The sequence below is a fragment of the Macaca nemestrina genome, chromosome 1 (genome assembly GCF_043159975.1).
Source record: "Macaca nemestrina isolate mMacNem1 chromosome 1, mMacNem.hap1, whole genome shotgun sequence".
Taxonomy (NCBI): domain Eukaryota; kingdom Metazoa; phylum Chordata; class Mammalia; order Primates; family Cercopithecidae; genus Macaca; species Macaca nemestrina.
The window spans coordinates 3,461,123-3,475,185 of record NC_092125.1 but is presented as its reverse complement, the minus strand read 5'-3'; the positions used below and the strand labels follow the sequence as shown (position 1 = coordinate 3,475,185).

General features: G+C 49.1%; 2 protein-coding genes across 11 annotated transcripts in view; one reads left to right on the top strand and one right to left on the bottom strand.

The window, feature by feature from the left end:
- The window catches only part of LOC105474699 (kinesin family member 26B), a 568,793-nt gene extending 556,402 nt beyond the window's left edge, over positions 1–12,391 (top strand). For all 8 annotated transcript variants that reach the window (XM_011729515.3, XM_011729518.3, XM_071069292.1 and 5 more), the window contains 3 exons: positions 1,266–1,468; positions 1,998–2,148; positions 5,511–12,391. In XM_011729515.3, the coding sequence (XP_011727817.2) occupies positions 1,266–1,468; positions 1,998–2,148; positions 5,511–5,659 (503 nt within the window). In that variant the 3' untranslated portion in view covers positions 5,660–12,391. The remainder of the gene's footprint in view (positions 1–1,265; positions 1,469–1,997; positions 2,149–5,510) is intronic.
- The window catches only part of LOC105474705 (SET and MYND domain containing 3), an 813,173-nt gene continuing 809,571 nt past the window's right edge, over positions 10,462–14,063 (bottom strand). Inside the window, exons 12-13 of one of the 3 annotated variants that reach the window (XM_071069331.1) lie at positions 11,593–11,702; positions 10,462–10,667 (exon numbers count right to left, since the gene is read on the bottom strand). In XM_071069331.1, coding sequence (XP_070925432.1) covers positions 11,634–11,702 — 69 coding nt within the window. In that variant the 3' untranslated portion in view covers positions 10,462–10,667; positions 11,593–11,633. Of the gene's footprint in view, positions 11,703–14,063 lie in introns of all 3 variants that reach the window. The other 2 variants (XM_071069336.1, XM_071069323.1) reach the window with 2 other exon arrangements.

Genomic DNA, 14,063 nt, shown 5'->3' with positions numbered 1-14,063 from the left:
TGGGTGCGGTGGCTCACGCCTGTAATCCCAACACTTTGGGAGGCTGAGGCAAGCGGATCACTTGAGACCAGGAGTTCGAGACCATCCTGGCCAACATGGTAAAACCCTGTCTCTACTAAAAATACAAAAAATTAGTTGGGCGTGGTGGCAGGCGCCTGTAGTCCCAGGTACTCGGGAGGCAGAGGCAGGAGGACCCAGCAGGTGGAGGTTGCAGTGAGCTGAGATCATGCCACTGCACTCCAGCCTGGGCGACAAAGTGAGACTCCCTGTCAAAAAAAGTGAGATTTAATATGAAGCAAAAGGAGCTCAGATCCCTGAGTTCACTTCATAGAGAAAATTAACACAGTAGTGAGCGTTCCTTGTTGTCTTCTGGAGGAGACATGCTTCAACTGACATTTGTTCATCAACACTGCAGTCCCCTGTGCCATGCAAGAGTTGAGTCTCCATTCCGGGAGCCTTGTGTTTCACTAATACCCAGGGTCTCTTCTGCTGAGAAAGAAAGAGAGTAGATACCGGGAGAGAACTAGCAGTGCTTGTCACAGTGTGTGAAGCATGTGAAATAGTGCCTGGCACGTACCCGGCGCATGTCAGTGCTGCTGCTGTTATAAGCAAATCGACGGTGTTTTCTGGAACTCCTGTAATGACATCAAACGCTCGGACCTTTTGACCCATCCATGCTGAGGATGTGCCAGTGCGGCTCACAGGTCTAAGCTGCATGTTTCACAGGTGGAAACTAGGAGGCAGTTCTAAAGATTCCCCCGGGAGTTGGCTGAGCTAAAGCCCAAGTGTCGGTTTAGGGGAGGAAAGGTAGAGGTGGGTGGTGGGAAGTGGGAGTGTTTAGCTCTGCCTCAGATCCTGGGGTGCTTGTCATGACCTCATCTGTTACATCCACAAAATATGTAAAAGATTGAATTCAGGCTGGGTGTAGTGGCTCACACTGGTAATCCCAGCACTTTGGGAGACTAAGGTGGGAGGATCACTTGAGGCCAGGAGTTCGAGACCAGCCTGGGCAATATGGCAAGATGTCACCTCTACCAAAAAAAAAAAAAAAATAGCTGGGTGTGGTGGTGTCACCTGTGGTCCCAACTACTTAGGAGGCTGAGACAGGACAACTGCTTGAGTCCAGGAATTCAAGGCTGCAGTGAGCTATGATCGCACCACTGCACTCCAGCCTGGGCAACAGAGCAAGACCCTATCTCCAAAAAAACAGAAAAAAAAATTGAAATTCAGAAAGACTAACTCTTTGGGCTTAATCCCCTCCTCAGGTTCTCAGAGACGGAGGCTTATCCCAGCACTATCCCTGGACACCTCTTCCCCTGTGAGAAAACCCACCAACAGCACAGGTGTCCGCTGGGTGGACGGCCCCCTGCGGAGCAGCCAGAGGGGCCTTGGGGAACCCTTTGAGATTAAAGTCTATGAAATCGATGACGTGGAGCGCCTGCAGCGGCGACGAGGGGGCGCCAGCAAGGTGAGGCAGCCTCCCCCACCACCCATACGGGGGCCCAGGCAGGGCCCTGGGGAAGACGGCCCAGACCCAGGCTTCCCAGCGGGTTTCTGGCACGGGTGGTGGGAAGGGGGCTTCTGTCCCAGCAAAGGGCCTTTGGACAGAGGCTGTGGAGAGAGCCCCATGTTTCTCTTGCTGAAATGTTGTAAAGGCTCCAAAGCCAGGGGTGGGGGCTGATGATCTTGGGGGCTTTTCTGGCTCCTTGAGGCTCCCTGTCTTAACCAGCCTTTGTCCATCGTGAAACACCCACCACCTGCTTTCTCAATTTAAGAATGGCCTTTCATAGTCCAAGAATGGCCTGTCATAGTCCTACCTTGTGAGGTGTCTGAACTGACTGGCCTGTCGAGGCAGAAATGTGGCCGAGATCACCTGGGTCCCTCCCACACGTCTCCATCCCCAGCCTGTTTTCCATCAACGATACTCACAGGTGCTCCCTGTGGCGTGGGCTGGGCGTGAGCAGAAGGGCCCTTTCTCCTCTCTGTCTGTGTGCTAGGAGGTCATGTGCTTCAACGCCAAGCTGAAAATTCTGGAACACCGCCAGCAGAGGATCGCCGAGGTCCGCGCCAAGTACGAGTGGCTGATGAAGGAGCTGGAGGCGACCAAACAGTACCTGATGCTGGATCCCAACAAGTGGCTCAGTGAATGTAAGGCCGGGGTTCCTTCCCTCCCTCGCAACTACTGGGCTCCCTCGCTCACCAGGCCTGGCGCGTAGCCCAGGGAGCCAGCGACAGAGGCTGCATCCACCTCCTCGGTCCCAGGATGCCCACCACGTGGAGGAAGCTGCACCCAGCAAGCAGCGTACTGCCCCGGGGGTGGGCGGGAGGGCCGGGGCAGCGAGGGGTGGTGAATATTGCTCTTGCAAGATTATTTCTCACGTGTCTCAGTCCAAAGCACCTGAAAATGAGATTTTCCCCCCTGCTTGTGGCGGAAGATCACCCAGACATGAAGACTGTTACAGATCTGCTCCTCGGCCTCAAATCACACTGCATATCTAGCCTGAAATAGACAAGAATTTATAGAGCCCTTAATAGGCTAGCGTGCACCGTCCTAGAAAAGCTGCGCAGAGGACCCAGAAAGCAAGGAAAACATTTTTGAGTGAAAAAAAAAAAAAAAAAAAAAAAAAAACGACAGCCACAGGATTATTTCCATTTAATAGCCCAGGATGACCGTAACCATCTAATAACAATTCAGGACAATTTTGCTCTCTTTGAAAGATGGATTCAATTGTCTCTTACTTATTTGTTCCTGACCATTCCATTTAGCACAAAATAAAACTTCAATCTGGTCCCAGCTATTACACTGATATAGGAGCTAATGCTGGACGACTCAGTCTGTGGGGTCAAATACATTCCTGCCATTCAGGTTCCCTCTGCCTCCCCTTCCCATCCTGCCCTCAGCCTCTGGCAGGCCTCCTTTGTACTGCCGCTCCCCCGCACGGCCCCCACCCTCTTCCGGTCTTCCCTGGCCAGTGCGGAGGGCCTGCAGGCAGAGGCTGGAAGCTTAGGTTTATGTTCCAAAGCAGCTGGTTGAAAAGATATTGGGGTGAAACGGTCCTGGGTCAAGGTGCGGAAGAAAGTGGCAGGACTTGTCGGCCTCCCAGCCGTGCCGCCACGTGTAACCGCAGTCTCCCGGCAGCTGCCTCTCCCTAGGAAAAAGGTGCTAACATTTCCCTAAGGACTCACTGGATTCTTGGGACAGTCTATGGAGCATCCTGTAATAGTAAGTTGCAGCCTTTGCAGCTGTGGCCACAGGCATACAGACCTGCTTTGGCTGCTGGCTCTCTCACAGACTAGCTGTAGGACCTCGGGTAAGACACTTCACTCTGAGCCTTGACTTCCTTAGCTGTAAAATGGGAAAAATAATGTTGACTACACCACAGGGCAGTTGTGAGGTGTGGATCAGTACCTGTTGGTCCTCTTGGTGCTTATTACACTGCTTGGCCCAGGATGAGAGCTCAGGATCTGCTAGTAATTATTAGTATTATCCCAAAGTTCAACAACAGGAGACATTTCCTGGCCAGGTGTGGTGGCTCACGCCTGTAATCCCAGCACTTTGGGAGGCCAAGGTGGGCAGATGACTTGAGCCCAGGAGTTCAAGACCAGCCTTGACAACGTGGTGTGAAACCCCGTCTCTACCAAAAATACAAAAATTAGCTGGGTGTGGTGGCAGGCACCTGTAATCCCAGCTACTCAGGAGGCTGAGGTTGCAGTGAGCTGAGATTGCATCACTGCACTCCAGCCTGGGTGACGGAGTGAGACCCTGTCTCAAAAATACAAATAAAAAACAGGAGGCATTTCCTTCATGCCTGCTTGCCTGATGCACTGGGCTGGATCTTCTGTTAGAAATGTGAGCAAAGACATGAACTTGTCCTGTGAGGGCATTTCATCGAGGGCACTAATGGGGAGGGCAGACGGGGCGAGGGCATTGGTTACTGTCTGCCCGTGACATGCGCACAGGGCCCTGTGCTTATCCCCCCCGCTGCGCATACCCTTTTCCTTGTTTCAGGAATCCCTGGCCACTTAAAGATCCCAGGGGCCTCCTTTCAGTCAGTTCTCTGTCAGTTCTCCTTCATTTTTGCTATTTTCATTAACATTTTATTTTTAAGAACTGTTTATGCCCAGGGCAGACTTGAAAATTATCTTCATCTTACAAAGTTGTGTTTTTTCCCAGGATGGGAACAAGCTGAAACGTTAATACGTATGTGTTTAGCTGCTTCCAGGAAACAACCGCTTCCTTCTAGTCTTTGTACATATGTCAAAATCACTGTGTTTTTGATGCTGAGAAAGAAAATGAACAGAAAGCTACATGAAAGGGGAAACACAGATTGTTTCTTGAAGATGAATTGAAAACAGTAATGGAAAAAAGGATCAATGAGGCTGCCTGCTGACTGTTCCCTGTGGGCAAGAGGCAGAGGACTGGCATGGAAAGATCCATTTTTAGTTCTATTTCTTCGTTCTGATGCCACTTTCAAGGTTGTCTAGTAATGTAGTCTGATGTGGTCATAGAATGATGGCTCCTTTTGCTTTTTGTTTTGGTTTTTAAATATTACACTGGTATTCAGGGCCTTCGGTCTCCTTCCAGCTCTAGTCCTGGTTAACTGCATCAGCCTCTGAGTCATGTCACTGTCCAGCTCTCAGGGACCTCATCTGCAGAAAGAAGACATTCTGCAGACGTCAGCTCTAATCCCCGATGTTTCCATAGTGTGGCATCGTTTTCAAATCAAGTTCATGTTCATTGTCTCATTTTATCTTCACAGCAACTCAGGGCAGGCAGGGTAGGAATTACTACTCTCACATTCCTTTTAAGGACACTGGGTCAGCCAACGTGGAGGTCCCAGAGCTCGTCTCTTGCCTGGGGTTCCAGGTTTGGCTGCTGTCCATGCCTTTCCTCCTCGTACTGGGAGCCTGCTGGACCCCTGGAGCCTGGGCCAGGCAGCCCATCCCTCTGCCCAGCCACCTCTAGACAAAGTAGGGGACTTGATGCCAGAAGGGGTTGATTCCAGATACTTGTTCTTCAGGCCTTGAAGGATACAGACTTTTTACTCTGTGCAGGCCTGAACATCAGGAAAGGTATCTGGGTTATAATCCAGAAACATCCTTTCATAAAAGGGGGCAGAAGTATAACTGTCACTCAACTGAGACCCCCAGAAGGGAGGGACTCTCCCCACCTCAGCTTGAAGTATTTACTTGATAGTGAATAGCGTGGTAGAGTCTCTCAAATCCTGCGATGGGGATGGCTGGAGGTAGGGGAAGCGAGAATGTCCCCGTGTTAGTCAGTAGAATCTCAAACACACGTTAAGGATCTAAACACTGGTAAAGAGTGTTCCGTTCCACCCAAAAGAGGCTGAGGATCGGGCAGGAGGGAACCCTGCAGTGGCCTAAGGCAGGCGAGTTAGACCTTTAGACCAAGGAATAGATGTGGGGGTGGCAGCTCCAGGCTGAGCCGTCGGGAGATGCTTCGCACTCTGTTTGCTCTGTGTCTCCATCAAGCTCTTCCTCTCTTGCAGTTGACTTGGAGCAGGTTTGGGAGCTGGATTCCCTGGAGTACCTGGAGGCCCTGGAGTGTGTGACGGAGCGCCTGGAGAGCCGTGTCAACTTCTGCAAGGCCCATCTCATGATGATCACCTGCTTCGACATCACCTCCAGGCGCCGGTAGAGGAGCCAGCCCCTTGTCCTAGCGGTTCCCCGCTCCCCAGGACTTCAGAGACAGTGCACGCCCCTAGGCCCTCTATGCCGGGGCATCAAAGACAATGAATGAGGATGAAGGTTGGTGGCAAGTCTGGAGCGAGCGTTGAGCAAAGGCGAGTTTTCTTTTGTTTTCTGTAGGAAAGGCGCAAACGTCAAACACCCATGGAAGGAGAAAAGGATGGGAAGCCCGAGGGGTGTCAGCCCTGTGAGACTGAAAAAGCACTTTGAGGAACCTTACCTTGTTTGTACATAAGAACTGCTAGTGAACGAGACCTCACTCTTCTCTTACCTTCGTGAGAGAGGAGCGGGGCGGATGTAGGATTGCTGTGGAAAGCGAACACAACAACAAAAAGACCCAGAATGACTGATTAAGTGCCTTGCAAATCTTTATTATTATCCAAACATTTATGTTCATACTTTCTTGTGTACAGATGGTGCTAGTCAAGATGAAAACAACAAAACAAAAACATTTTGGAAATGTATTCACAGCTCGTTTTCTCTTGGTGTTTTATCCTATTTCTGACTTGCTGTTTCTAAGTAAGTTGTGTTTGTAGAGCTATTTCCTAATCAGTATTGCTTATGAATAAATGTTACCTGTCTTTTATGGTTATTCTGGTGAGGCCACTCAAACAGAACAAGAGGCTTCCTCGGCACGAGCCAGTGTGTGTGTTTCCAAAGTAGGTTTGGAGCAGCAGGTGACCTCGATGCCACGTCCCAACAAGCAGCGTGGTCGGGGCAGACCCAGAAGGTTGATTGTGGGGCAGGTGCTTTAGAGAACGGGCGAGGAGCCGGACGCTGCAGCATCGGGGAGGAGGAGTCCTTTGCGACCTGGGTCCTCCCTGCTCCTGGGAGGTGGGCTGTGTGTTCTGTAGACAGTTTGCCCCCTCAAGTCCTCACACACATATGGTTCCTTGACCCACAAATCCACAGTTTGCCTGGCCCTCAAAATTCGTATTCATTTTTATTCCAAAGACTTGAAGGAAAGCTGGAACCAGTTCACCAGAGCTGTATTTTCTAGTGTTGTGAATTGACTAAAGTAGGATTTACCCCAGCTGAGAGACCTCCTCAGGCTTGTTCAGAGACTTCACCTGTATTGGATTAGAACAAGGGTTCTTGAGATGGTACATCTTGTCTGTTGTCCAGAGTCCAAGGATTTCAGCTCTCCCACATCCCAAAGCCTCTATGCCAAGAAGGGACGGGCTTGTCCTCTCAGTCTTTGCCCCTCTACCCAAAGGCAGAGCTTCCCTCCATAACTCCCACAACCCTGGAGAGGCAGAACATAGCTGAAGAGATGGATGTCCAGGTTATGGCTCCCAACAACTCAGGACTTCAAATTTAGGTGTTCCTCCCTGTAACAATTCCCTTAGGAATTACACCCATTTTAGTGATTGATAGAATCCCCAGGTCCAGAGTGGTCAAGGGATTTGCCTGATCAAAGCTGTGGTGCTGATAGAACAGCCCGGAATCCAGGAGCCCCTGCAGCCTTCACATCAAGGATGGTGCTTAGGCATTTGCAGAGTATGCTTCCCTTTTGCCCTCAAATGCAGCATATCTTCATGAGCCTGTTTCCAACTAGGCTGCCTTTATTAACCAACAACTCAGCCCCAGCCACTCCCCAAGGGGGGAAAAAAACGCTACATTTCTGGCTCAGTGTACCTCTGGACGCTGCAGCCCAGACAGCTGGCTGAACTCGGTAAATGGGAACCGAAGTCTTGTGAGCTTCACATGATCTGCTCCTTTGTTATCAGAACAGGGTTCAGGTGGCCCTGTTGGCGGAAGCCAGCTCCCTGGGTCACGAGTCTGGCTTTGCACTTTTCCTAAGAATCTGCTTCTGTACAAACAGGAGACATGCCCACATCTGCCAGCTGAACAGGCTCAACTGCAGGGAGAGGCTGCTCTGGCATGGCTCAGTCTCCCTTCTATGCATCTCCCAAGTCTGATAAGTTTGTTGCCCTGGGAAGCAGGACCTCCCTAAGCTCCTGCACCTTGACCCCATTCTGCAGGACAGTCGCGTACTCTGGGCTCACCTCTGGCCTCACAGCACTTGTGTGAGTGAGTTTGCTTAACAGTAATATCCTTGGAAGCGTCTGGACCCAGAGGGAAGCCAATCCTTCGAGTTTTTCGTCGGGCAATCTCTTTTGGTGGCTGGTTTTAAACGTGTAGTTCATGAAAAGTCTTTAATTGGAAATTTTCAAAGGTGAATATTCTGTTTTTGTTGGAAACAAACTCATCTGATGGGTCATCGGTGAGCTTGGTTTTCGCCCCTGCCACGTCCTCCCCTGAGGTTCCTTCCATGCTGTGCCTCCTTCCTTTAGCCAGTGACAGAGCCTGGTGCCCTTGCTGGACTGAAACCGATGGACTCCTTCCGAGGCGTGTGGCACTCGGCTTGCCTCCTGCCTGAATTTATCCATTTGTAGCAACTTTATGCTATAACAGAAGCTTGAATAAAACCAAGAGTTCTCTTACCAAGTCAGACTGGCTTCCCAAGATGCCCATCACAGGACACCTCGCAGGATCCCGCAGGCCGCGGTGAAGGAGAATGCTTTATGTTGATGTTGATGTTGTCTATTCTCTCTCTTCTCTTTGCTTTTTTTTTTTGTTTTGACCTAAATAAGCTGCAAACATGTTAATTTACCAATATTGATAAACCAGGTGAAGAAATCGGGCATTTTACATTATGATGTGCTTGTTCCTGTCTCTGCCTATAAACGGACGATGTTGATGATGAAGGAGGGAGCTCTGGCTGACCATTCTGAAGCAGTCCGGGGCACGGAGTGACCAGACGTGAGATAGTTCCAGGTCGCCCCTCGGTTTTGGTGACACAGAACCCGAGGAGGCACGGGGAAAATGTCAAAATGTCAAAGAACCTATTTCTATTTCATTACCCACAAACGAAAGGACTAGAAAAAAATATTTGAAATTTACATTTAGATGCATAGGTCTTAATTCCTTGTCTAAAACCTGTCCTCCTCACCCCCTGCTCCAAATATAGGAGGCGGAAGCATTAGCAGCAGAGCAAAACTAAGATCTGAAAACAGGCAATGGTGCTATTGTTTCCCTGGGAGTCCCTCCGTGTCGCACTGCAGGATGGTGCTGCCTGCTGCGAGGGCGTGAGCGTTTGCTTCATCACGGGCTTTCAGTTCCCACCCGCGAGCTGCAAACTTTGATCTTATTGTCCTTGAATTCCCCTCTTCATCATGAGGAAGCTGTATCTTTCATCTCTTCCGGATTGGAAATCAGAGCACTCTGCCTGTTGTTTATTCGCCAGTTGCCGTTCTTAACATGGGGGAGCATTAGGATGCAAATGCAGAGACGTGTCCGTCTTGACGAAGGTGGGAATCCCTGAGCCGGAGAAGGGGCTCCCGCATGAGAAGCTGCGATAAAAAGCCAGGCATCACAGCGTGGGGAATTCGGCAGGCAGGAATCTGGCCTGGTTTGTCATAAATTAGCCTTAAACTTGAAGTCTACTATATTCTTAGAAGACGGTAGTGGCTTCAGTCCAGCCACATCTACCATCCAGAGTGGAGGTTCAAAAAGTCTTATACGCACCTACAAGTCTCAGGCTTGCTGCTCAGATTTCTGACAAAATCTCAGAGTTCTGTTTGTATTGACAAAAAATGCAGTTGTGCTCACTTGGGTGTGTATCTCATGTCCTTGTAAACCAGCCACCTTCTCTGGATCGAAGGCAAGGCTGGCAAGTCTGCGGATTTGTTCAGTGCAAACACAGCCGCCTATATCATTGGCCACTGCTGATTATATTGAGTGTTTCTAGGTTTTTTAGGTTTCTTATTCCAAAAAGGCTTTTAGACTGTAAAATGACTAAAGATGAGTTAATTTCCAGACTAAAAACGAAGGAGTCCTGCCTTTACTCATTGTTCTTTCCTGCTAGACTAGTAACCCGTTCTTGGAGCACACACAGAGTCCCTCGCTTCTAAAGACAATACGTCTTAAACCCTGAAACCTTGCCAGTGAGAAAGAGGTTGAAAGTCCTGTTGGCTATTAGCTGAGGCTAAGCCGTCTGCTGCCACCGTCCCTGGGGCCTCCATGCTGCCACCGGGGTGTGTGGCCCAGCTGTGCCCCCACTGGAGGACACTCGTCAGTGCCACCACATGGGAGTCTGGGCGGGTAGGAAAGGCACACAGCCCACTTTTCTCTGCACCAAATGAAACCAAGCTGGGTGTTCAGTGCCACTGATGCAAGTAAATGGGTCTCAGATTTTGGGGGGGCTGGGGGGCAGGCGGTAGACACAGTGTTTCTTTGGATTCTAATATCTCTTTTTCCACCTCCAGAAAGTATCTGTCAACATTGGTGGGTAACAGCTCATAAAGTGCATCGCTTAGCAATCTTCCTGACAAAATGACACATTTTAAAATTACAGGCTGTTCATTATTTCCATCACAATGCAAGCATAATTCTAATCCAGGAGAAGCTATTGTCATTTAAGCTCATCTTCTGAGAAAAATGTTTTTCTGAAAATTCCTAGAAACTAATTTATCCCTCTCTAAACAAACACATTCTGCTTTTGGGTGGCCGGAAGCTGCAGCAACGTCCTAACACTGGACACAGTGGGGCTTGGGGCAGTATCCAGCCTTCATTGCATACAATTCTTATTCTCTAAACACAGCTGCTCCCAAGGTCCACACGTGTGGAGGCGAGTACTGAAGCACCACACTCACACATCTATTCCATGCATACACAGAAATTACCTTCAACACTAAAGAAGCTTCCTTCTTTCATTCCCTATCCTGCTAACAGCCCACACTGTCATAGTTGATTTATGAAGTAGTTAAAATTTATTTGTGAACTCAGGATGTTGTTTTACAGCGTTGCGTGTGTTCTCTCATTTACGTATGTGTCGCGGCTGGAAATGTTATCCACGTGCCGTGCATCGAGGTGGAGGTTTGCTGGATCTGTCTGTGGCTATTTTTTTTCCATGTTTTTCTCACTCAAGCAAAGTCTGTTAGTGGAGACATGCGCTGGGGGATGGGGGGAGGACAGATAAATCAAGAGGATAGGGATTAGGATCCAATCCTCAATGCACAGGGCTTAGTTCAAAATCTAAGCTGTTTGTGTAGTAAGTAGCCAAATGGGAAAGACCCCTTCATTTTGAATTTGATGAGAATGGGCTTGGAAATCCACGTCCACCGGCTTGCATGGAAGAGGATCCAGCCTCTTCCCACTCGTTCGACATTAAATTTCTGAGGAAAGTTCTGACATTTTTAGTTCCCTACATTCCCTAAGACTCCCATCCAGCCCCTGGTGCTACCGAAGGGAGTTTGGGAAAGCAGCCAAGAGTTCCTTAGCTTGGATATGTATAGTACCTGTTTTTCTTTTGGTTTTTTGTTTTTCCTCTGGAAAAACCAAAGCACTTTAGTGAGTCTTACAACCTTAAGGCATTTTGTCCCCTCACTGGATCCCCAAGAGGCAGGGAGGGGCTGGGTCAGTAATCTCATTTGAGAGGTAGCTAAACCTAGGAGCAAAGGCCTTGAGCTAGGAGCAAGGACACTGGGCCGCCAGCTTGGTTGTGTTACTAGCTATGCAACCTTGGGCGAGCCTCTTCACTTTGCTGGGCCTCAGGTTCCCGAGTGGAAGACCAGGGGTGAGAACAGCTGCCCTTCTGGGAGAGCATAAAGAGAAAGTGGTATAAGTGATGGGAAGTGCTTCGAAGACTTTAAAGCTCTGTGTAGGAGCTGGGGGTAATCATTTACCGATGAAGAAACTGAAGTCTAGTCATTGATTGGCCCGAGTTCACAGAGTGGTTTTATAGCAAAACGGGGACTTGAGTCCAGCTTGTTGGATTCTTCCCATTAGATCATATTGCACCAGGCATACGTGGACATGAACAGATATCATTCCTCTAAGGTGTGTGTACATACATGGATGTGTGTGTACAGGAGATACCTGATGTGGTGAAAAGGCCATAGGACAGCAAACCTGAGTTCTCATCCAGCTTTGCCAGTCATCCTGTCCGGGATATACTTCCTAACTCCTCTGGAACTCAGTTTTCTAACCTGTAAAAGGAAGACATTGTGCTGGATGACCTTTGTGGTTCCTTCAAGCTCTGGATCTCGAATTCCATGATTAGTAATGTATGTATGTATATATAAATATGCTTATCTGTAGAAACGGGCCCGTTTGAAACGTGGAGGCGAGGCCTGCCCAGGTGCATTTATCGTGCCAGAAACAGCGAATTCCTAAATAAGTTCATAAAATCTTATTTTACAATTCAATGGTAGTGCTTAATGTTATTGTCTGAAATCCACTGTTTAACCGGATGGAAGACTGGTGCCATTTAAAACATTATTAGTTCACAAGTGTGTGCTGTTAAAATTCTTTAATAAAACTCATTTGTTATAGTCAGAAATTCAACTCTTCTGTACTTGGGCAGGTCCCAGCAGCCCCTTGGCAGGCTGGTTTTGTGCATGGGCCTTTGCAAGCTATATAAACGTTAGGTGTTGGCTTGATTATGATAAATATGAGCAGGCTCCCTGGAGAACAGTCCAGAAAAAAGAGTTATAGTTCTCACAAACTGGTGACATGAGTCCATTAAGCTGTGTGGCATTTTCCAGTGTAAAGACATTGTTTGCTGGCTACGATCTCTGACTTTCTGTGGCATATGAGGTGTAAAATGTTGTCAAAAAAGAATCTGGTGTTAAAATCAAACTATGGTGGCATTAAATGTTCACTTCTATTCTACCCAGAGTCGTGAATTCCTCTATCCAATTTCTCCTTCTGTACCTCGGGGGAAAGCAATTCAAGAGTTAGGTGCTCCTCACTGCAGCACCACCTTGGACCAAGTCTAGCCCCCAGGCCTCTCAGGACCTCATGGGATGAGGCCTGTCTAGTCGCCCTGTGGAGCTGGCCCCCAACAAGTTCAGCAGCTCAGCCAGGAGTGAGTGGAGGTGTCAGCTAAGTCCCAGAGTCCCTGGACTTGTGCTGCACGCCTGAGGGTCGGACGCTGGGAAAAGCGTGGAGAAGCTTGTGTTGACCATGGGATATTTTGTGTTGGCCTCCCTCAGTCCAGTGTTTCTGGAGCTCACATAAAATAAGGGAATTTGCAGTCATTGTAGATTGCTTGGGCCTGGATGCATGGGCCGCTGCTACACTGGTGCTTGGTCTCAGTTGTAACTGGGCACATTCAGGCAAGAAAGTAAAAACAGATCAGAACTAGAAAAGGTCTCCTAGGGTAGCCCCTTCCCTTGAGGACAGTCTCCCTCCACTGCAGACATTTCCCTCCGAACAGCAATGAGGGACCTTCCCAGATGCTGGTGCCACATTCATCCAATCAACTGAGTGCTCCACAGCCCCAAGAGATAGGGCAGGGTGGCCACTCAGAGCAAGCACGTTTCACTCCTGGCGAGATCCCTCTCTGAGTCCCTGCCTCTTCCTGCGCCACGCTTGCCTGGACACACACATCGCCCAGGCTCCCTGCTTTTCTTCTCCCCAGATCCTAGACAAGACCTTCTTGGGCTCCCTTTGGGTCGACCGAGCAGAAGCCGCGAGGATTTTCTTTTTTTTTTTTTTTTTTTTTTTTGAGACGGAGTCTCGCTCTGTCGCCCAGGCTGGAGTGCAGTGGCCGGATCTCAGCTCACTGCAAGCTCCGCCTCCCGGGTTCACGCCATTCTCCTGCCTCAGCCTCCCGAGTAGCTGGGACTACAGGCGCCCGCCCCTGCGCCCGGCTAATTTTTTCTATTTTTTTTAGTAGAGACGGGGTTTCACCGTGTTAGCCAGGATGGTCTCGATCTCCTGACCTTGTGATCCGCCCGCCTCGGCCTCCCAAAGTGCTGGGATTACAGGCGTGAGCCACCACGCCCAGCCATTTTCTAAACACATAATAGCTTCAGCTAGAAGAGCAGGTGGAGGCGCTGCCAAACTGATCATCCCCTTGGAGAAGAGAACGGAAAGGCAGCATCTGTTACAGAATTGTTTCTAATGCCCTCACTCCTCCCAGTTGAAGACTCTCTCAGTGCTCTGCTGGCCTGTCACAGCCTATAATACATCTTGTCCCCAGTTCACATCAGAGCCTCTCATCTCTGGGAAGGATGTGCGTTGTGTGGTCATCAGAAGTAACTTCTCATTAGGGAAAAAACTATCCAAATATACAATTCTTAGGTATATCTGTCTCTCAAACCATTAAACTATCCAAATTGTTCTTTCTTTTATTCTTTCCATACTTTTTGATCCTGTTTCTGTCTCAGGGAGGACAGTGGCCATTCTGCCTACCTTGGCACCATGGTGCACTTGGTCAGACACCCCTGAGACTAGAAGGTCATAAAAAAACAAAACAAGGCAATGTCATTGTCCAGCAATGGCAGATCAGGCTATCCCTGCACCGGGATGGAGAAAATGCCTCCACATCGATGCAGAACCTT